Source organism: Podarcis raffonei, chromosome Z (genome assembly GCF_027172205.1).
Source record: "Podarcis raffonei isolate rPodRaf1 chromosome Z, rPodRaf1.pri, whole genome shotgun sequence".
Taxonomy (NCBI): domain Eukaryota; kingdom Metazoa; phylum Chordata; class Lepidosauria; order Squamata; family Lacertidae; genus Podarcis; species Podarcis raffonei.
In genome coordinates this window covers 5,107,055-5,129,964 of record NC_070621.1, presented here as the reverse complement: position 1 = coordinate 5,129,964, position 22,910 = coordinate 5,107,055, and the positions used below count along the sequence as shown (strand labels likewise).

Genomic DNA, 22,910 nt, shown 5'->3' with positions numbered 1-22,910 from the left:
AGGCAGTGACTTTGTGTTTATTACACATTGGGTTAATGTAGGGCTAGGGTCAGGGTACCAGACATCCCCGTTTCCCAGGGACAGTTCCCAGATTTACAAATCAGTCCCCATACAAAATCCATTGAAGTTGAAAAGTGTCCCCGGATTCATTGAAAATTTTTTGGTAACCTTAGGCTAGGGAACATGTGGTCCTCCTGATGCTGATGAACTTCAATTCCCATCATCCCTGTTCACTGGCAACTTGGGCTGGTGTGATGGAAGCTGGAGTCCAAGGACATCAGGAAGGCCACAGCTTCCCCAGTCCTGGTTTAATGGATGGTTAAGCCATAAAAAATGGTTAATCCTATTAATTATGCTGCTCAGCGGCAAAGAAAAGCACTCAACAGATGTGTGTAGTCTCCACCTATGGTACTTTGCTCCACATTTCCAGGGTTGAGAGCTGGAATTAAACCACTTCTGAGCTGGCCAGGATGATGACGAAGGACCCATGCACTCCCTCCTTAGGTTCCTTTCCCTCACCTTCTCAAGAACCACACAAAAAGCTCCCCCAGCTTTAAATGTTTATTCAAAAGAGAGAGGAAGTGTTGATCTGATGAAGGTGTACGAGTCCCCTAACAGGGAAGAAATGAGTGTTGGACAAGGATGAGTGAGTATGACAAAAGGGAACTGGGATGGAGAAGGGTCTATGATCATTTCAGGAAGAAGGCCCATTTGGGGTTGAGAGATGGTTTGAGGTAAAAAGGAGAGGGGCGCCTCAGGCTCAGTGGGGGGTACTGGCCCTGAAAACTCTCCCCAGCCTCACTGGCCTTGCCCACCTGGAAGGTGTCCTAGAACTCCCCATGTTTTGGAGTACGTTGTCAATAATATGCAATGATACACAGCTCTACTTCTCCTTTATATCTGTAGGTGAGACACTGGATATGCTGGAACATTATCTTGCCTTGGTATCAGGGGCACTGACTTGCCCCCCACATTGGGGGGGGGGTCACACCACATGTCCCCACCAAGTTGTAGAAAGCTCATGCGCCAGACTGTGACACAGAGGCGTCCCACCCTCGCTGTTCGCATGCCGGGTGGGGAATGGGGAGCACAAAGCTGGGCTCTTGGTTCCTTCTTCCCAAGTACCACCGGCAGGGAGGAGATGGAGCGAGACCACAGGATTATTTTGGGGGGTGGCCCCCTCCTTGAAAATTAGGGGGCTGAAGACCCCTCAGCCCCTACTAACCGATGTGCCTGCTTGGTAATGGATTGGATGAGAGTCAACAGATTGACACACAATTCAAATAAGACTTGAGGCACTGTTAATGGGTGGTTCCCTAGACCGGATAGCTGGGAGATCACCTGCTCTTGATAGGGCTACAATCCCTCTGAAGGAGCAGGTTCATAGCTTGGGGGTACTCCTGGATCCTTCACTGTCACTTGAGGGTCAGGCGGCCTCAGGGTGCAGAGTGCCTCCCATCAGATTTGGCTGGTGGCCCAGCTACGCCCCCATCTGGACAGGGATAGCCTAACTACTGTCATCTTCGCTCTGGTAACCTCTAGGCTAGATGACTGCAATGTGTTGTATGTAGGGCTGCATATGAAGATGGTTCAGAAACTTCAGCAGCCAAGTTGTCCACCAGGACAAGACGTTTTGGGCACATAATGCCAATCCTGGCCCAACTGCACTCACTGCCACTTAGTTTCCAGGCCCAACTCAAAGTGCTGGTTTTGACCTATAAAGCATTAAATGGCTCAGGATCACAATTACTTCAAGGACCGCCTCTCTCCATAGGAACCTACCCAGACCCTGAGATCATCCTTTGAAGCCCTTCTTCATGTGCCTCTTCCAAGAGGTTCAGAGGGTGGCAACACAAGAAGGGGCCTTTTCTGCAATGGTTCTGTGTCTGTGAAATGCTCTCCCCAGTGAAGTTCGCCTGGCGCCTTCATTACATACCTTCAGATGCCAGGCAAAAATTTCCCTTTATAACCAGGCATTTGACTGATTAAACAATATATGGCCTTTTAAACTGTGGGGTTATTGTTTTGTTAGTTTTTATGTCATGTATTAATTTAACAAAGAAATAAAGTAACTGAATAATGCCTCCTGATTCCTAGATGGAAGATACTGAGAGGGTTAGGCTGTGTGAGGAAACTAGCCTACTGTACAAATAAGATTGCCATACGCCCATAATTTCCCAGACATAGCCAGAATATGGCAGTTCGAAACAGTGTCCGGGTGGAAATAGCTAAAAGCTGAAATTTGTTTTTGGTGAGTTTCATTTAAAATAGCTAAAAACTTCATTTGCTCAACAGGTTTGGGCAAAAAAAGAAAAAAAGGTCAACAGCTTTGTGTCCTGATTATGGTAACCCTGGTACAAAGGTAAAATTTGCTTCTGGCCCCACCCATATGAGAGCATGCAGTCCTCAAGCAGCAAAAATCAGAAGGAAAGGATGGAGGCAGTGGCGTAGCGTGGGTTGTCAGCACCCGGGGCAAGGCAAGTAATTTGCGCCCCCTAACCCAAGTGAGCCAGGTAGGGGCAGAGAGTGCGAGCGCCCCCCAGATGTTGCGCCCGGTGCGGCCGGGCCCCCCTGCACCCCCACGCTACGCCACTGGATGGAGGTATCTGAGGAAGGAGGTGGTAGGGGGAAGGAATTCTGTTGTGTTTTGCCCACTCCCCACAAAAAAAGAGAATACAAACTGATTAAGACTCACATATATTTTACGAAACATGGAAAAAAAATAAAAATAAAAAAACAGGCACCAAAATGTTCATTACAGTACGGCCCCAACTACATTAATATTACATTCCTTATATAGAATAAAACGATTACCATAATATTAATCCTCCTCTTCTTTTTTAAACTCCAAATTTACATATAGAGTCTAGGTTTCTACAAAACAGAACAACAACAACAACGACAACAACAACGACAACAACAAATACAACAAAAAGAAACACACCCCAAAACAAAACCCATCCAAGACTGAGCAGGTGGAGAAGCGACAAAGTACCCCTGACAACGGTCTTTGGACCTAAACAAGAGGTTCCTGTATTCCCGCTGTTTAAACAAGAGGCTTAGGTGTTCAAATCTAGGACTCACCATAGACAGAAGGACTGGAACGGACAACAGACCCAGATTCAGCACAGAAATAAAGTCAAACTGTTTCACTCTCATTTTTCCTCTCACTCTCATCTTGGCTATCTTGCAGCCTAATGCTTTGGTGAGTAACAGTTGTACAGGAACACACACACACACACTCATGTATGCACACACGCACAGGCACACACTCATACATATATCTATAAGCAGAGAAATGTGTTTTTCATGAGCTCAGTTCTTGCTCTGAAAAACCACCCTCTAAAGTTACACTTTCATTTTAAAACACATCCATGACAAATGACTGGTTAACGAATCCTGGATTTCAAAGAACATACAAAACCCCTGTAGAATATTTAATGCACCTTTAAGTTAAAAAAGATTATTTGCCATTGTTGTGCTGATGGTCACAAAGACCCCCCTCTTCCCTGCCCTGTGTTGCCCCTGCTCTTCACTCCCAAGGGAATGCTCCAATCCTGAGGGTCTGGAGGGGCCTGTGAGGAGACACTGTAGTAGCACCTCTTAGAACCTTAAATAGTTTTAGTCATATATATAAAACACACTTCTTTTTAAAAAATTAAAGAGCACCAGGTATTTCACAGTGAGAGGTAGAATCAAATTTAACAAACCCATCCCTCTCTCTTTCTCTTTTTCCTGTTTAGCACCAATCTTTTCTCCTTCCTGCCTTCCCTTCTCAAGTCACTTAAAAAGGGCTGTTTTCTTTCCCAAAGGGAAGAAGGATCTTGTTTGCTTTTATTTTTATTTTTGCCTTAAATAAAATATATATCTAGATATATCATTTTCTTCTTCTTTCTCTCTCTTTCTCTCTCTCTAATATTGCACGTAAGAATGCTTCCTGTTCCGGAACAACAAGCAGACAAATACAAGTTTGCAAAGCTGTCTCCCCCAGACTCCTTCCTGTCTCCTTTCAAAAAGCCCTGCCTGCTAGCATCACGTCTCTGGACAGCCACGTTTGGTAGTACGGTGGCTTGTCGGGATGATCTGGGTTTCTCTGTGAGATATTGCATACAGTTTCTTTGGCTGAAGGTGTGGCGAGGGAGGTGGGGAATCTTTGGGCGTGGAACTGCTTAGGTCAACTGGCCTCCTGCTTCAGCACCTGAAGCTCCACTAATTAAGTTGTGTCTTTGCTGAAGCCACAGCACTCTCCTCCTCTCCCCATCCTGGAGAGCAGCGGTCTGACGGGCCAAGGGTTCCTTATGACTTGGCAGAGTCCAAACGCTAAAGGCCTAGCTCTCAAGGCTGGTAGAGAGGTACAGGGGCGGCCAAGAGGCCCTGCTCAAAGAGACAGCATCTCCAAAATGAATGAGCTTGAAGTGCCACAGAGGCTGCCTTTAGAGGAAGCACATGGGCCCAACCTCAAGGAGGTGCTGCTTCCCTGGCTCGGATGGCGGGAGGTTGTAGATGTTGGTAATTGGCAGCTGTTGCAGGTCTTGTGTCCGGAAGGTAAAGAGTGTCCTGTGCCAGTGTCCATCTTGAATCTAAATGCAAAGAAGGAGGCAGGGAGGGAAGAGAGAGAGAGAGAGAGAGAGAGAGAGAGAGAGAGAGAGAGAGAGAGAGAGAGAGAAAGGATAACTTTTCACAACAATGTCAGGTCTCTTTGGTGCAACAGTCCTTTGCATTTCCTCTCCAAGCAATAGCACATCATCAGTACATGTGAAAAGTGTGTCTTCCTTCCCACGCAAGCCAGAAAAGTAGCATACAAATGAACAGATTATTGATTATTAGCAGTCTTGGTGGCTTTCTCCAAGGCCAAAATGGATAGTAATAATAGGGTGTATCCAACTATGTTCTAAGGGATGTGGGTGGTGCTGTGGGTGAAACCACAGAGCCCAGGACTTGCCAATCAGAAGATCGGAGGTTTGAATCCCTGCGGCGGGGTGAGCTCCCGCTGCTCCTGCCAACCTAGCAGTTCGAAAGCATGTCAAAGTGCATGTAGATAAATAGGTACCGCTCCGGTGGGAAGGTAAATGGCGTTTCCGTGTGCTGCTCTGGTTCTCCAGAAGCAGCTTAGTCATGCTGGCCACATGACCCGGAAGCTGTACCCAAGCTCCCTCGGCCAATAAAGCGAGATGAACGCCGCAACCCCAGAGTCAGCCACAACTGGACCTAATGGTCAGGGGTCCCTTTACCTTTTTAACTATGTTCTACTCAGACCCATTGACATTAATGAACCGATGTAAATCATGTCCATCACTTTCAACGAGTAGGACTAACACTGGATGCAAGCCAAACAACACTAACACTAATCTCTACATTTTCATGCCAATATTTTGCCAAGGAGGTCACAGCTGTACATGGTTGTGCTCACCCACCCACCCTGCATTTTATCTCCCCAACAATCCTGTGAAATAGGTTAAGGCTGAGAGTGTGGCTGGCCCAATAAGCTTTATGGCTGAGCTGGGATTTTAACTGCATCCTCCCTTGTCCTGATGGAACTCTGCAACCACTATATCACATTGGTTCTCTCTTGACATGGTATTTTGACCAGTGTCAGCACTGGGGAAAGGCAGGTTTAACCCTCCTCTCCTGTGCCACCCAAATCTCCCTTCCCTCAATAACAATGCTATTAGCCTCTCAAGGAGGAGAATGTTGCTACAGTGAACTGTATTCCTCCTCTACGAAGGCAATAATAATAATAATAATAATAATAATAATAATAATAATAATAATAATTTATTTATATCTCGCCCTCCCCAGCCGAAGCCAGGCTCAGAGCGGCTAACAACAATAAAATAATACAGCATTCTAAAATCAATTAATTATAAAATCAGTTCAAATCAAATTAATGGCAACCATTGGGCTAGAGTTCTGTGAGGATTACCAAAGGCTAATAAGTACTTCAATTAAATTATGCAGACAGTGAAAACAGCACAGGAAGAAAGGGTGAAACACTCTTTCCCCAAATCCTGATGCCACTGATCTGATCAAAATTAGAATCCCCACCACCCAGATATTTTAATGGAAAATAAAGTGGGGTGAGAGTTCTAAGCCACGTGCCTGGGGCCACTTTAGCCTTTGCAGCACCTGTGACCCTGCAGATATTCTTGGACAACAACTCCCATAAGCCCTAGGGATTCTGGGAGTTAGTTGGATTCTAATTAACCTCTGATGGGTCACAGGTTCCCCCAAACCTACTTTAGATTCGCATTTGAGAAGCATTCAGTTCATGCAAAATGGCAGCAGGTGGCGCTGCTGCTTTGCAGAACTACCCAGCCCTCTGGCTGACAAAGTAGCACCAGACTGTAAAGCTGCAAAATAGGAAAGGTCCCCTAAAAATAAGCAGCAGAAAAGTGTTAAAGGTGGGGCCATTTGTCCTGTGATTTCTAGCTGCCGGTCTGATAGCTTTTGGCTTTGTCCTGCAGCTTTCCCTCAAGAAATCCACTGATTACTGCTGATTCAGAACAAATGTCAATCCACAGAAAATCCAACTGAATTTTGTTTATTTAATTTATTACATTTGTATACCACTTTTCATCTGAAGATGTCAGGGCAGTTTGCAGCATAAAAATATAAGATGAACACACAAAATGCATAATAAAAACAAAAGCACAAACCAATACCCCCTGCCCCCAACTCATTTAAAAGGGTATAGGATGTTAATCAGCCAAAGGCTAGGTTGAAGAGGTTTTTGCCTAGCACTTAAAGTTGAATAATGAAGGTGCCAGCCGAACCTCCCTGGGGAAAGCATTCCACAAATGGGGAGCCACTGCAGAAAAGGCCCCTTCTCGTGTTGTTCCAATTTAGCAGTAAAAAGTGGTTTTTCCTGGGGAAAGTGTTGAGACAAAATCAACAACTCCCCACCTCTGGCTACAGATCCTCTTTCTAGCCCTCCTGTGGTGCTTCACTGGTAATTTGGATGGTTTTGCATACCTTGCAGTCGTTCACCACTACATCAGGTGTGAACTGCCCTCCAGCTTCAAAGATCTGTCCATTCCAGGCCTTGAAATGCACAGCTTTCCTCGATGGCCCTTCCTGCCACACGGAGGTGTTCAGGCAGTGGATGGTGATGTTCTGGATGACTTCGGTGCTCAGGAGGTGCAGGAAATTCAGCTGCACTCTTCCGATGTCAAAGTCAAGCTGGAACAAGGGGAGAATGGGAGGTTGCAGTGAAGACTGGGACTCCAGCTTGGTTTCATTCATCCAACATGTCCAAGACCTCTGACAGCATGAAGGGTGCCCTGATCCCCCAGGAAACAAAGAAGGAGCTGGAATTCTCATCAAGCTCAAGCACACACATAAAATCAGCCTCTGCTTGCTGGGTACCTTCTAAGGTGTTTTGGACTACAACTCCCAACTGTGTTGGCTGCAGCTGAGAGGAATTCTAGTCCAGAAAATCTGGTGGTCACCTGGTAGGTGGCGGCTGAGCAGGGCCAGCCCAAGATGTTTTGCCACATGAAGCAAAACAGAAAATGATGCTTTCTCCTCCTCCTCCTCCTCCTCCTCCTCCTCCTCCTCCTCCACCACCACTGCCTGGGGGAAGGGTAGCAGGAGAGGAGAAGGCAGTGTCAGGTGGGCGGTGTCAGGAGCTCGTCCTACACTTGAGTAGGACCCTGGTAGAGACACATGCCCGACTGGCATGTTCTCTCCCTCCTGGTCATTTGTTCGGGAGCTTCAAAAGCTTTCTTCAGCCCGAACATCACAGCGACCAGTGCCAACCGACACCGGCACACTTAGGGATCCGCAGAGTTTGCACAGTTGCGTAACAGACCTCAGCAACTCAGCATTTTGGCTAATCTACTTTATTTACATATAAACACACATGGAGCACTGCAACATGGCTCCCTCTCTCCCTAGCATCAGACAGAAAAGAGGAAACGAACAAAGGACAATAGTCCCACTTCACAGAACACAGTAACACAAACATCCTGTCTCTGTCACTTCCCACTCTGTGGAGTCAAAATATATACCATCATGTAATAGACAGCAATCCCATGACTGCAATCATGGTGGAGGCAGCGGCAGGCAGCAAGTGCATGAGGCAGTGAGCAGTGTGCTCCTGGGCCCCCCAGATCTGTAGCCCCTTCCAGCTGTCTCCAGCCTGCTGCCTGAGATGACTGCCTCACCAAGCCTCGTGGGAGAAGTTGGCCATGCAGCTGGCATAAAGCACAAACGAATAAGCTGTGATCACATGCACATAGAAGAACTCTGTGCATATGTGCTTGGGAATCCCGACTGAGTCAACACAGATGTCATTATCCGCCTTGAAAAGCAGATATAACATTCTGAAAGTAATTGATATATAAACCTGGTGTGGTTGTACATGCAATAGCCCTGCCACAACACCCTCTTTAAATATCTGGTGGATTAGCTACTGGTATTGCATTTCTGGTGGGGTACTTGGTCTATGCATGTAATGGCACAAGACCTCAGACACTGTAGGATCTACCCATGTTTTTCATTAGAACTCCAAAGTTTACCAACCTGAGCCAGGTGTGAAACAGCAGGCATTGCACATACGTTTCAAAACAAGGGGCAGGGTGCCTCCTAACACATGTGCAGTCCAGCAATTTCTTTTCAATTCTGGTACTTGCATCTCTTTCTGAGCTTGCACCTCTTTCATATGCAACTCCACAGCTTGTGGCGCTGTGGTCTAAACCACTGAGCCTCTTGGGCTTGCCGATCAGAAGGTCGGCGGTTCCAATCCCCGTGACAGGGTGAGCTCCCATTGCTCTGTCCCAGCTCCTGCCAACCTAGCAGTTCGAAAGCCCGTCAAAGTGCAAGTAGATAAATAGGTACCGTTCCGGCGGGAAGGTAAATGGCGTTTCCGTGCGCTGCTCTGGTTTCGCCAGAAGCGGCTTAGTCATGCTGGCCACATGACCTGGAAAAACTGTCTGCGGACAAACACCGGCTCCCTCGGCCTATAGAGCGAGATGAGTGCCGCAGCCCCAGAGTCATCCGTGACTGGACCTAACGGTCAGGGGTATCTTTACCTTTTTTTAGTGGTGCCATCAGGGTTGGACTTGGGGGCAGATGTCCAGGGACTCTGCTCATCACAATGGGTAGAAAGGTCCCCAAACACAGCAGGGCTAGCTTGTAATCTTTTTAAGTAATTCACATTGCCATCTAAAGAGTGCCCCATCCTGCAATGCATATTAATTTATTCTGGCTTTTAAGCTTGGTTCTTATGTTGCTTTGGGACACTTTTGTGACAAAAATGATTAATAATGCAACAACAACAACAACAACAACATCATAATATTGTTTCCTGCTTGGCAGGGGGTTGGACTCGATGGCCCTTGTGGTCTCTTCCAACTCTATGATTCTATGATTCTAGTAATAGTAGTACTAATAGTTATGAGAAGTTTAGTATCTACCATTACCTATTTATTTCTTTTCAAAAATACTTACATGCTTACATACTGCTTAATCAAAAGTGTCTCTAAACTACTTACACAAAATATTATAAAATATTAGAGAGAAAACAGCAATAAAGTCTAACCTAAAAAAGCACATTGCCTGTTGCTACACAATTAAGAGCCAGAGAAAGACCATGAATTTGCTGCAAACCGCACAGCAATCTACCAGTGTATCCAGACCTATTTTTGGTCCACGGATGCCTCAAGCATACCTTTGAGGCAGTGATGGGGCTGAGGCAAGTCTGTCCCCCTTGGGTGAAGTTACAGGTGACTTGAATACTATCTGAAGAACAGCCCAGATTTGGGTCAATCCAGTACGTTCCTAAAGGAGAGAAGGGACTTAGCATTATTTATTTTTTAGGAAGACTTATGCACCACTTAATCCAAAAAACCTAGCAATAGAAACAGATTTAAAAACAAAGGTATGTAATAAAATTACACCCATGGGTAATTACATGCCTAAATACTTTGTTTTGTTTTAAAGCAGGCATTGGAAACAGTACAAATGAAAGGGCCTGCCATCCAAAGATGCAGCAGGTGAAAGCCATTTACCTGCAACACCTTTGCTTCCTGATGTAAGAACGAGGGTGGAATGGGGTCTTTATTCACAAAACCTTCAATGCAAAATGCAAAGCGCAGGTGCGCTCTCTCTCTCGCTCTCTCTTACACACCCACACACACCCTGTGATGCACTGTGGTGGATGCTGGCCATGTGGAGTAACACCTACCATCCTGCATCTTCTGTTCACAGTTCATGAGATCTCTACAGATGCGCGCAGGGTTCTCCTTGGTTCCAAGGGGTCTCTTGATGCTCTGGATGAGGGTGCTGAGGTAGTGCAGAGTCTTAAATATCTCCCCTCCCTGGTCCATCACTGGAAGGTCTGAATGTTGATAGCTCTGGAGAGGAGGGTGGGGAAGAGGAACGCAAGGGAAAGTAAGGGCCTCTCCAGGCGTCTTTGATGTGCATTCATGATGAATGGATTCATGATGCTTTTGCACCTGCAAAGACTCCAGGACAGGTTATTTGCTTTGTTTCCAATCTGAGCGTTTCCCATAGCTTCCTGCTGAAATCCTGTGGCTTTTCATTCCACTGATATTCCCGGGTTTGGTGGCTGCTTTAGGGCAGAGGTTGTCAACTTGTGGGTCCCCAGATGTTGTTGGACTACAACGCGCATCATCCCTGAGCTCTGGCCTTGCTAGCTAGGGGTGATGGGAGTTGTAGTTCAATAACATCTGGGGACCCACAGGTTGAGAAAGGCTGCTTTAGGGCAAGAGTGCCCCTCCACGTGGCAATAGTGCAACAATGTTTGGGAAGCATCGCAGAAGAACTAATGAAGTGGAATGATTTGTGGACAGAGCAGTATAAATCTACCTCTAATGCTCTGTTATTATGTAAATTAGGTACCCTCAACCTTTTCAGATCCAGGACCTACTTTTAACCCAAACATGCATTTGGGGGCCCATCCCTTAATATTTTACCATATATTTGAATGGTGGTTGTGCTCCTGTTGCAACCCACCTTGGGCCAGGTCTTGACCCACTAGCGGATCTTGTTCCACCAGTTGAAGACCCAGCAGGGCAAATTACATGTTGCAGAACACACCCACAAAAGCCCCCACCAAGTCTGGAAGGCCCCTAAGCAAGTGATGGATTGCTGCTAGAAGGTTTAGCCTAGAAAGAGATTATTACAGGAAGGTGTTTGAAGGACTGTGCAAAGAAAATGGACTTTTGAGAGGAAAAATTTGAATGTAAGGAATTATGTTATGCTACAAACATTATCTGGGATAAAAATAGTTAACTGTGTGATGAACACAGGGTAGGAGTGGAGGAACCCAGGTCCTTTTAAACTCCTAATATCAGAGGAGCTGCAATGTATGAGGGTTCAGGTGGCAGGTCTGCCAAGAAGCAGGTAGACTGTTTAACAGTTCCAAAAGAGCTGTTTTGGCTACATCAGCCTGTGCCAATCAGGTGCCCTCCAGATGTTTTCAACAAACACTCACATGAGCCCCCAGACTGGCAGAGTTTTTCAGTTATAGCAGTTAACAGGAGAGCCCATATTTTCTATAAGGTCAGGAGAATTGTTGTTGAATAGCCTACCTGCAAGTTTGTATTATATCTTAATGAGATTATATTATTTTATGTATAGTTGGACTGGTGCATCACTAGGATATCTATTTATTTTTTTACAAGCTGTTTATATATTTTCTAAAACAAACAAGTAAAGATTGCATCCAACTAAGTTCTACTTAGTGTGGGCCCTCAGCCATGCCTTGTATCCTGCTCATTTCCATGGAGACTGCGCAGGAGAAGTTCGAACGGGTATTTCTGAAAGGATTTATGAGCTTCCTATGACATACCTCAGACTTGAACACAGTGCTGGAACTCATCACTGTTTGGAAAGCTGCACCAAACCCATCTTGCTGCTGGGGAGAAACACAGGAAGAAGACATGGTAGAGTTGAAGGCGAAAGATGGACCAGGAATTAGCTCTGCCTCCTGAGGTGCCTCAGATTTGTGATTAAGGGCCTAACTGTACAGGCCATTCATGCCACCCTTGCTGTTTTTCAGGGCCAGTTGCTGTGCCTGTTGGATTTCGCAGAGATTAAAGATGGGGAGGCACAGTTCAAACCTGCCTTTCCAGCATGCTGTGCTCTTGATAACAACCCATACATTCACACACCGAGCTGGTGCTAGGGACGGGAGATAAATAATTTGATTTTTTTTGCGTTTTAATAAGTAGCTGCCCAGTCTGCATTTTCTGACCCATTACACAAACCGAAACACATTGTCCTTCAAGACTGACACCTGTCTAAATGTTTTGATGCAGTTCCTCAAACAATGTTTACAACACATGAAAGCAAATATATTTGGGAAACACGGAATAATGCATTGCGTTAGGGGGAAACAGCTTGCAAAAATGCCTTCATTGGAGAAATTTGCACTAAGATTCAGACAAGTTTTCCCGAGGATTTTTAAGTATTTTCTTTTTACAAATTGCTGTGGAAATGTTGAGAACTGAATTTAAGACCTACTGTACAAAGGTAAAATTTACATTCATTGTTCTGTCCATTTTTGCCTCTGGTCTCACCCACTACTGTCATGTGGCCCTCAAGTGGTTTGCCCAGAAGGTAATGTGGCCCTTTGGCTGAAAAATATCTCTAATCTCTGCTCTAAGGGATGGTGGTGTCTGCAACACAGGTGTCTGCAACACAGGTGGTGTCTGCACCACAGGTGGTGTCTGCAACACTTTAAAACAAAATAAAAATCTGGTGACCTAGTCATATGTATAGTTTTCCAGCAGCCGATACAATTTCTTTCAGTGGTGTCCCAAAACACATAAAATCACAAGCAGAATGAAATTTCAGAACTTACCAATGTAGACAGCATTACTGGGGGACCCTACAAAGTCAAGAGACAAAATTATGTGTCATTTGCACCAAGCATATCCCTTTTGACATTGCCCTTAATTACCATTTTTAGTAAATAATTTCATGCACTGAAAATGGGGACTTGTTGACCTACTTCTTTGTTTTCTCTGTGGTCAATTCAATATGCACACACCCACTTCCAAAATACCCCCAATTTCTAAAGTAAGAATTTGCAGATTTGAAGTTCAGGTATGCTTTGCAAATCAATCCAATTTTCTTCTACACCCACAACCACCCAACCACCCAATAACATACCTGTTATTTGTGGTTATATATAATTTTGAATTTTTAATGCCACTTTGTGGCAGGAGAAGTATATGCAAGAAGGGAGACATCCATTCCCCCTGCCCCCAAATGTCAGTCCTCTTTGCTCTTTCTCTAGCTTCAAGCATATAACTCCTTATGCATCCATTTCCCCCACAGGTTATACAGTAAGCACACGATTTATGAGGAGGTTGCTTTCCGGGGATTGCACCTAAAGCCAAAATTGCTTATAGTCAAAACTTATTGGGTTCAATGGTGGGTGGGATCACTCAGGCATCTTAAAGCAACATAGTAAATGCAACAACAATCAACTCAACAAAAACTTTAAATTACTGGGTCAATAAGTTTTAGCCCGGTTCCAAAATAACCTTGGTGCCAGCCATGCCTGTGAGAGGAGGGCATTCTACAGATGGGGTGCCACCACAGAGTTACACCACAGCATATATAAAGGATCTTCACTGGCTCCCAGTATGCTTCCGAACACAATTCAAAGTGTCGGTAAAAAGGTAAAAGGTAAAGGTACCCCTGCCCGTACGGGCCAGTCTTGACAGACTCTGGGATTGTGCGCCCATCTCACTCAAGAGGCCGGGGGCCAGCGCTGTCCGGAGACACTTCCGGGTCACGTGGCCAGCGTGACAAAGCTGCATCTGGCGAGCCAGCGCAGCACACGGAAACGCCGTTTACCTTCCCGCTAGTAAGCGGTCCCTATTTATCTACTTGCATCTGGGGGTGCTTTCGAACTGCTAGGTTGGCAGGCGCTGGGACCGAGCAGCGGGAGAGCACCTCGCCACGGGGATTCGAACCGCTGACCTTTCGATCAGCAAGCCCTAGGCGCTGAAGCTTTTACCCACAGCGCCACCCGCGTGTCGGTACTGACCTTTAGAATCCTAAACAGCCTCAGCCCAGTATACCTGAAGGAGCGTCTCCACCCCCATTGTTTAGCCCAAACACTGAGCTCCTCCAACATTTTACTACAGTGGTACCTCGGGTTAAGAACTTAATTCATTCTGGAGGTCCGTTCTTAACCTGAAACTGTTCTTAACCTGAAGTACCACTTTAGCTAATGGGGCCTCCCGCTGCTGCGCCGCCACGGCACAATTTCTGTTCTCATCCGGAAGCAAAATTCTTAACCCGAGGTACTATTTCTGGGTTAGTGGAGTCTGTAACCTGAAGCGTATGTAACCTGAAGTGTATGTAACCTGAGGTACCACTGTATTTCTTTGTGCTGAAAGCCACCCAGAGTGGCTAGGGAACCTTAGCCAGATGGGCTGGGTATAAATAAAATAATACTAATACTAGTAATAATGATAGTGATGATGATCTTCTCCTAGTGATGGAATATTGAGAACAGAGTCTTCTGAAGTTCTTAAGGTGCTGGTACTGGCAGTATAGGGAGAGGTAAATAGGCTTTAGGTACAGTATTTGGGTTCTAAGAAAGTGTGGGTGCAGGTTGGTGACTGAATGCTCCACTACTCAAATGCAAATTCCCTACGCATGTCAGGGAGAAGGCAAGACTAGAATCGGGGTCCGTGATATGCCAGATTTTTTTTTCTTTTAATGTGGAGGGATTTCTCTTTGTTATGGAGCAGCTTTCAATCACGTGAACCTGCATGCCTGCAGTCTTTACAGCCCAGATACAGTTTGACCTTCTTAGTGAGTAGCAGGTCCCAGTGATAGGGAAATACAAAGTGAAGTATAGACAATTTTCTAAGCACATACCGGAGGTCCAGGGGGTCCTTGAGGTCCTTGGGAACCCTAGGAAGCAATGTAGATACATGTCATGTTTGCTTGTTCTACTTCAAAGAGGCTTGCATAGTTTTGATGGAAGCAGCAATCTTGCTAGAATTGCTCTGCCATACTCACCTTAGCACCCTGCAATCCCTGAAACACAAAAAAAGGAAGGAAGAGGGTGTGAATATGGGTCATTCATGGCAGATGCTTGGTGGTGGTTGAGATGTACTGGCGAATGTGAGAAAATGTTGTATGTTTGAAATCTGATCATGCACCAGAGCACCTGCCTGACCCTAAGATTTAACTGTCAGTATTTTCCTGTTTTGCGTTTTGTTTTTGCTGGCCTTCAGATATCTTAAGAATTGCTAGTAAATGTCAACACACCACAATTTTTTGACATTTAGCACTACACACAGTATCCATACCTCTCTATGCAAAAAGAGTTACTAGACTTTGAAAATTGGATGGGCACCTGCTGTTCTAGCAAGTAGACACAAATGTGAAGTCACTTGGCTTTGAGCTTTAAGTTTGCTTAAAGTGACACCAGCCATTTGGTCATACCAACTCCTCCGATCTCTGGGAGCTCACTAAGGTGTACTAACAGAGACTGACTGAGTCTGCCTGCAAGCAACTCTCCTTTATCACCCCTCAGTCTCTGAAATTTTACCTCTCACCCTCTGCGGTTTATTTCAGTATTCGTTAGGGATGTTGTTAAGTTTCTATATGGCCACCAAACTGCAAACTTTTCATATGAAAGAACCAAAAGGAAGTAGCTATTAGCACATTGTTAAGTGTGGCTTCCGTTTTAGTTTAACCATAGTTTAGTGCTATGTCTAAACTGCCTAAACTGCAGTTAATCTTTACATTGCGATAAGACAGTTTCACAATCCACAGTTGAAGCTGGCTTGTTTCAGACAAACCATAGTTAGGTTAAACAAATCCCAGTTTGCCTGTCCAGACAACTGAAGAATTCATAGTTATGTTACAAAGGATACCAAATTTTGGTACATAGCAACATACGTAGTGGGAATGTTCACAAACAGAACAATTTTGGAATGAAGTTTTATCTCCATATCTCAGACAATCCCAGCAACCCCAGCATTTAGCTTTACTTCATTTACATACTTCAGATATGGACCAATTAAGAAGTAAGGAATTGATAACATATTTATCAGCTGCAGCTAGAAGGGTAATAGCCAGAACTTGGAGAATCTTGCAATTAATAAATATTGATCACTAGTCTGGCAAAGAGACATAATGGAAAAGCTGTTGCAAAAACTGAAGGTGACAATGGAAGAGAAAAAACAAAATATTTTTTTACACTGTATGGTGTGATTTTATTTAATGAAACAACACATGGAAGAGAAATACCTACAGCAAACATTGTCATATGATGTGGATAAGCAGGCACTATTCATTAGCTCACTCCTACTAGTCTGTGCTTCCCATGTTGATTTATTCAAGAATTCATTTTACTGGTTTACTATAATAGCCTCATTATTATGCACTGTAGAATGATATGTTTAGTATTTTACCCCCTAATAATCCCATTTTTGTTGTTGTAAGTCAGGTCATGTTTTATGATTTATGTCTGGACAACTTTGTAACAAGAAAACAGCAACAACAAACAAGCCAAGGTTAACAAAATAAGGAAGTTAAAGCTTCAGGCTCCTCCTCACAGATTTATCATGACACAGCCATGATTTCTCTTCTGGCTTATTTTTTTATAGCCAAAAGCTTATGGAGGAGGCTGAAATCTGCTGTGGAGGACCAGCAGGTAGGAGGGGAGAGGTTCACCATTTGTCCGCCACCTTGGAAACTGCCACATCAAATGTTTATAATTACCTGGTTCTGAACGTAGCCATAATAGAGCAAAGGACTCACCGTTTCACCATGACTGCCTTTGTCTCCTTTGGGGCCCTATATGGACATGGAGGAAAACACATAGATGTGCATGTCATACTGAAATCCAAAACATCCATGTGTTCAGATATATTATTTATTTTATTTATTGCACTGCTATACTCCCCAGTAAACTGTTGCCTGACTGCCAAGTGTGGCTTGACTATTCAGTCGCTTTGCCTCTGCTTTGTGGCTGATTCACACATGAATGTGCAACTTGTCAAGCTCCATGCATAGGGAAAATTAGTGCATCCGGTTCCAGCTTAGCTTTCTCTACTCCTTAAGACATTTTTGGGTTTTATGCACAGAGGGAGAATCTGCACATTGTTTACTACAGGCAAAGGAGCATACATTTAAATTTGCAGTTCTGAATTCTGGTGCTTAAAAATAAATAAATCTGAGCATGCGGGTCAAAGACAAATTTTGTGCCATGTGGGCACACTCCACATTTCATCTGAGTAGCAAAAGCTTACAGTGTCAGGGGTGGCAAATCCTCCCCCCTGTCTTACACCTGCAAAGTATGGCAAATAGCAGCTCTGAGGGATGGCAGAATTGCGTGGGCAGGAGGAAGGTCAATCCCCATCCCTCCCCAACGTCACAATCCCAATCCAAAAAACCATAGTGAGGGAGATCTGAATCATGGATCTCCTGTATCCACATCTGCTTTGGTCCTGAGTGACAGGAACTCATGGCAAGTTGAAAGTGCTGGCAATGGTGGCACTGGGAATTGTAGTGTCATAGAATTGGAAGGGATCCCAAGGATCATCTAGTCCAAGCCCCTGCAATGCAGAAATCTCAACACGCAGTCCCCCATCCAATTTGTAACCATTCTGTACCCTGCTTAGCTTTGCAAATGTGCTATCAGTTTAAGGTTCTCAGGGAAGCCACCCTGAAAGTGGAGAAGGGACAGAGTCCCCAGGGGGTTGGATCTGGAGGAGGAGCAGGCCCGTGCAAAGCAGAGGATAAGCAGACCAGGAAGTTGGACATGCAGCAAAAGGGCTTTAAATCCAGTGGTGACTGGTGGCCAATGGGTCCAGTAGGGCAGAAGGCAGGGTGACCAAGAGCAGGTGGAGCTGGAGCCAATGTGAGGCAGAATCAACTCATTCTACTCTTGGCCCCACCCTCTTCCCTGCTGAGTTGTACAAGGGCAACACTGAGGCTAAGGAGGACAAGGAGGAGACTGATAATGCTGCCCCCTGGGCAGATTGCAAGTAGAAGGACAAGTGGTGAGGGGGATTTGTGGAGGGCAGTCTCACTCACCCTAATGGACCAGCCCCCCCCCCCCGTGTTAAAACCTGGGTCTTATGGAGTCCCTTGGAGCTCAACATTTCCAGAGTTAAGCTACCCAATGGGAATCAGGAAGGGAACCAAGGTAGTGTTGTGCCACCAAAACTGAACCCAGCAATGCATATTCCCTGAAAGTTGGGAGCAACTGATGTAGAGAACCCCCACACTTATTCCAGTATTTATAACCCAAGTCAGAATGAGCAGCAGAGAGACACTTACAGGACTTCCTGTTGGACCTCTAATCCCAAGTGGGCCAATAACGCCTTCTTTCCCCTACGGAGAACAAGAAAGGTTGGTAAATTTATTAAACTACCAGTACTTCCTACCGCCACGTCCTAACAGACCTTTCTTTCCCTTTCTGTGCTTCCCACTCACACAATAACCCATCTCCATTTTAAAGAGTGCTTCCATCAGCTTCAGCTGGTGGCTCAGCTGCACCCCTGCATGGACAGGGATAGCCTGACTTCTGTCATCTGTGCTCTAGTCACCTTTAGTTTAGATTACTGCAAAACATTATACATGGGGCTGTCTCTGAAGAAAGTTCAGAAACGTCAGTTGGTGTAGAATTCGGCAGCCAAGCCACACACCACGGCAGGATGGTTTAAACATATAACACAAATTCTGGCCTGGCTGAGTTGGCTACCAATTAGATTCTGGGCCCTACTCAAAGTGCTGATTTTGACCTATAAAGCCAATTAGTTTCTGGGCCCAATTCAAGGTGCTGGTTTTGACTTATAAAGCATTAAATAGCTCAGGACTGCAATACCTCAAGAACCGCCTCCTTCCATATGAACCTACCCAGACCCTGAGACCATCTTCTGAGGCCCTTCTTTGTGTGCCTCCTCCAGAAGAGGTCCAGAGGGTGGCAACATGAGAACAGGGCCTTCTCTGCAGTGGCTCTCCAGGAATGCTCGCCTGGCACTTAAAGATTTATGTAACATCCCTCTGCTACCAGGCCTTTGTCTGTTAAACAATCTATGTAAGCCCTTTAAAACTTGGGGGGGGGGAGGGGTATTGTTTGGTTTGATACTATGCCATGTCTTTTTGTATTCTTATATTGTAAATGGCTCTGTGGTCCTCGGATGAAAGGCGGTATAGAAATTTAATAATGATGATGATGACGATGGTGATGTTAATAGATAGGTTAAGACAAGGCCAAGTAGAAGGAGCGATATACCAGAGACAGGCTGGACTGCACTGTTTTGTAGAGTGCCCAGTTTAGTTATGGATAGTGGTGGCAGAGCAACTTGGCCACAGACCAAAGAGAAAAGGTTGCAAATATAAAAATGTGCAGGTCCACGTTATCTGGTACAGTCATGCTGTGGGGGGGGGGGGGAGGCAGAGGTGCCTGGGGTCCGTTAGGACCTGTAGGGGGGGGAAGCAGGGAGGCCAATGGCAGGCAGAACCAGAACCAATGACAGGTGGAGCCAACTCATTCTAGCTTTGTCCCTATTGTCCTTCCTGCTGAGTTCTACAAGTAGGACAACACAGAGACTAAGGAGGAGGAACCTGACAGGCAGTGCCACTCTCTGGACTGAATAGGAATATGAAGGCAGGCAGGTGGAAGCTGCCTGAGGGCAGGCTGAGGTTGGTGGGGCAATTCCCCATGTGCCCTATTGGCCAGCCTCTACGGAATAGGAGAATACAGCCATAGAATCATAGCATCATAGAGCTGCAGAGCTGGGAGGCACACTGAAGGTTATCTAGTCCAACTCCCTGCAATGCAGGAATCTCAACTGGATCATACATGACAGACAGCCATCCAACTTCTGCTTAAAAACCTCCAAGGAGAGTCTGCCAACTCCCAAGGGAGACTGTTTCACAGGCAAACAGCTCAAGAAATGGCAGGGAGTGGAAAGGATCAGGCTCAAACCACTGCAGTTAAGTAGGTGCAGCCCCTAGGTAAAGGTAAAGGGACCCCTGGCCATTAGGTCCAGTTGTGGCCGACTCTGGGGTTGCGGCGCTCATCTTGCTTTATTGGCCGAGGGAGCCAGTGTACAGCTTCCGGGTCATGTGGCCAGCATGACTAAGCCGCTTCTGGCGAACCAGAGCAGCACACGGAAACGCCGTTTACCTTCCCGCCAGAGCGGTACATATTTATCTACTTGCACTTTGATGTGCTTTCGAACTGCTAGGTTGGCAGGCGCTGGGACCGAGCAACGGGAGCTCACCCCGTCGCAGGGATTCAAACCGCCGACCTTCTGATCGGCAAGTCCTAGGCTCTGTGGTTTAACCCACAGCACCACCCGCGTCCCCAGGTGCAGCCCCTACCTGGAAGTAAACCCCATGGAACTCAGTGAGGCTTATTACTGAGTAGCATGTATGGGACTGCACTGTCAATTAGTTTGGATCCACACTAAGTCGTGCTTGGATCCACTGACATCCATGGCACGGCACAGATCCAACTCAAAGCATTTCCCCTACCCGCCATTGTCCTCTTGGAGAAGGATGTCAACTGCTGCTTCACCACAGCCTCTGTGGGTGGGTTCTAGGATGTCCCACCCACAAACGTGATCACAAACTTGTCTTCATAGCCAAAAGTGCCTTGTGTATAACAAGTTGTGGGTAAAAACTGGGTCCTTAGTTCCTCCATCTGCAGCCCCTGCTTGGATGGAAGTACCTGGAATGGGGTTGGTGCCTTTATCCCATGGTGGGACAAATCTGGCCAACTCAGACTTAAATCTCCACTGAACTTCCAGTGGTGGCAGGTGCTGCTCTTGTCTCCTCCCATCAGGGGGAGCTGCCTTCTTTGTCATCACAGAACATTTGTTTGTTCTAAACTGCATGGCATTAGCAGGATGTGCAAAGAGGAAGACATATGCACGCGCACACACAGTTTCACAGAGAAAGCAGCTACAGAAGGGAGCTCCTCACTTGGACAGCTTCCATACTGTAGCTTCTGCAACATGCCAGTTAATCCAGCACTGGTGCTTAATTACTATTCCAGCTGTTGCTGTCTGCTGCTTAGAAGATACCCCTAAGGAAGAGATGAGGATGCAATGGTTGATGAAGGGAGTAAGATTTCTGCAACTTACCATGAAGCCCTGAGGACCCTTGGGGCCCTGGATTCCTTTGAACCCGGTATCTCCAGGAGGTCCCTGTAGGTATAAAAGATGGGTTTGGATTCCAGAAGGAACTTGGGTGGGCACATATGTGTTGTTCGAAAACAGGACGTGCACCCCCCCAATAATATAAAAGAAGACATGGATTTGCATAAAATCTGCATATTTTAAGTACATAAGAAGAGCCTGCTGGTCAATTGTTCATCCAGTTCAACATCTTCTTCTCACAGTACGTGCATAAAGCTCAAAACAGGTTAGTGCCCTAGCACTTGAAGCAGCACCAAGTGTTATGGTCTGCAGGAGACACAATGACCTGTGGTGCCCTTGGGGAATATGGCTTTGGGAAGTGTTCTTCATCACAGGAGACAGGGCCTTCTCCGTAGTGACACCCCAGCTATGAAATTTCCTTCCTGCATACATCAGATTATCTCCCATGCTATGTTTATTCCACTTTAAGACCTATTCGTTCCAGCCAACCTTTGGAGCTCAAAAGACGCGCACACCCATCTGTATAATATAAAATGCTGATTATTGAAGGAGAACTTTGTACTATTGCTCTTTTTGCTTTCAATGCTGCATTTTTAGAGTTAGCTGCCCTAGGCTTTTAAAGGAGCAAAAGTGAGGGGAAAGGAAATATCAACAACTATCAACATCAAGAACTGTGCTGGGGTATAGCCAGCTCTGGAATGAACAGGGGCAGCTAAATACATCACCCCTACAGGTGAAGCACTCAAAAATTCCCATGCAGCATCTGAAAAAACAAGTTTCTACTACTCAGCATTAATTCACAGAATTGTAGAGTTGGAAGGGACTCATAGGGTCACTCAGTCCAACCACCTGCAATGTAGGATTCACAGCTAATTCTTTCAAAAGCATGAGAAGACCTATCTGTTCTCTGTTGGTTGCCTACCTAAGGACCTTTCATGTTGCCCCAGCCATGCCAGAGAGATTTTTTCTTGTGTGAAGTTCAAGCACAGCTGGGGTAGCACTCAAATGAGCTGATTCCATGGAGAGGGGTCAAAGTCATGGATCTCCCAACAGATCAGCACCTCTCCTCCTAGTGGCATGGTAGGTCCTGGCTTCTGCCAAGGTGGCTGGGTCAGGTAGATGTTAAGTCAACTGCTCAGCAACTGCTCATTCAAAAGCAGAGTGAAAGCAACACTTCCCTCGGTGAAAGTGTAAGCTTCAGTGATATGTTATTTATATGCAGAGTGATCTCACCTTTGGCCCAAACAGCCCAGCAATCCCTGGAAATCCTGATTCACCGAAGTCTCCCTGGAAGTTTAAAAATAAAAAAGAGATGAAAGGAAGTGTTCAGGAAGCTCAAGTTTAAAGGGCAAAGGAGGAGCAACTATGAGCTAAACTGTGCTTACAGAGGGAGGAAGATTAAAAATCCAGGTTGATTGGTTTGTTTTGCAAATTTAGCAAGAGGTGGGAAACATCTTCTTAAGCATAAATTTTGCATGGCCTGGTCCAGGACTAAAGAAATTGTTAAGTTTTTAAGAAGTACCCAGTAGGATCAGGTCAAGGTATCAATCTAGTCTAGCAGCCTGTTTTCCACAATAGCCAAAGCAGGGCACATACTAAATATCTCCAGCAACTGGCATTTCCTGGTATACTGCTGGTATACTGATTCTGAACCTTGAAGTTCCATTTACCCTTTGGCACCGGCAGCAGCAGAGAATGCTCCTGTTTTTTGATTCACACTTTTCCCTGCAGTATGCAGTATAGCTGCATTTACACCATGTATCTGAAGCACGCACATCAGCAAATAATCCT

The 22,910-nt window shown here is 45.6% G+C and overlaps 1 protein-coding gene across 1 annotated transcript in view; it reads right to left on the bottom strand.

The window, feature by feature from the left end:
* Nucleotides 1-2,681: 2,681 nt before the first annotated feature.
* The window catches only part of COL27A1 (collagen type XXVII alpha 1 chain), a 262,533-nt gene continuing 242,304 nt past the window's right edge, over nt 2,682-22,910 (bottom strand). The window contains exons 50-61 of the mRNA XM_053374834.1: nt 22,353-22,406; nt 21,105-21,167; nt 18,289-18,342; nt 16,765-16,800; nt 15,004-15,030; nt 14,869-14,904; nt 12,830-12,856; nt 11,816-11,881; nt 10,187-10,355; nt 9,671-9,780; nt 6,973-7,179; nt 2,682-4,580 (exon numbers count right to left, since the gene is read on the bottom strand). Of these exons, the coding sequence (XP_053230809.1) occupies nt 4,434-4,580; nt 6,973-7,179; nt 9,671-9,780; nt 10,187-10,355; nt 11,816-11,881; nt 12,830-12,856; nt 14,869-14,904; nt 15,004-15,030; nt 16,765-16,800; nt 18,289-18,342; nt 21,105-21,167; nt 22,353-22,406 (996 nt within the window). The 3' untranslated portion in view covers nt 2,682-4,433. The remainder of the gene's footprint in view (nt 4,581-6,972; nt 7,180-9,670; nt 9,781-10,186; nt 10,356-11,815; nt 11,882-12,829; nt 12,857-14,868; nt 14,905-15,003; nt 15,031-16,764; nt 16,801-18,288; nt 18,343-21,104; nt 21,168-22,352; nt 22,407-22,910) is intronic.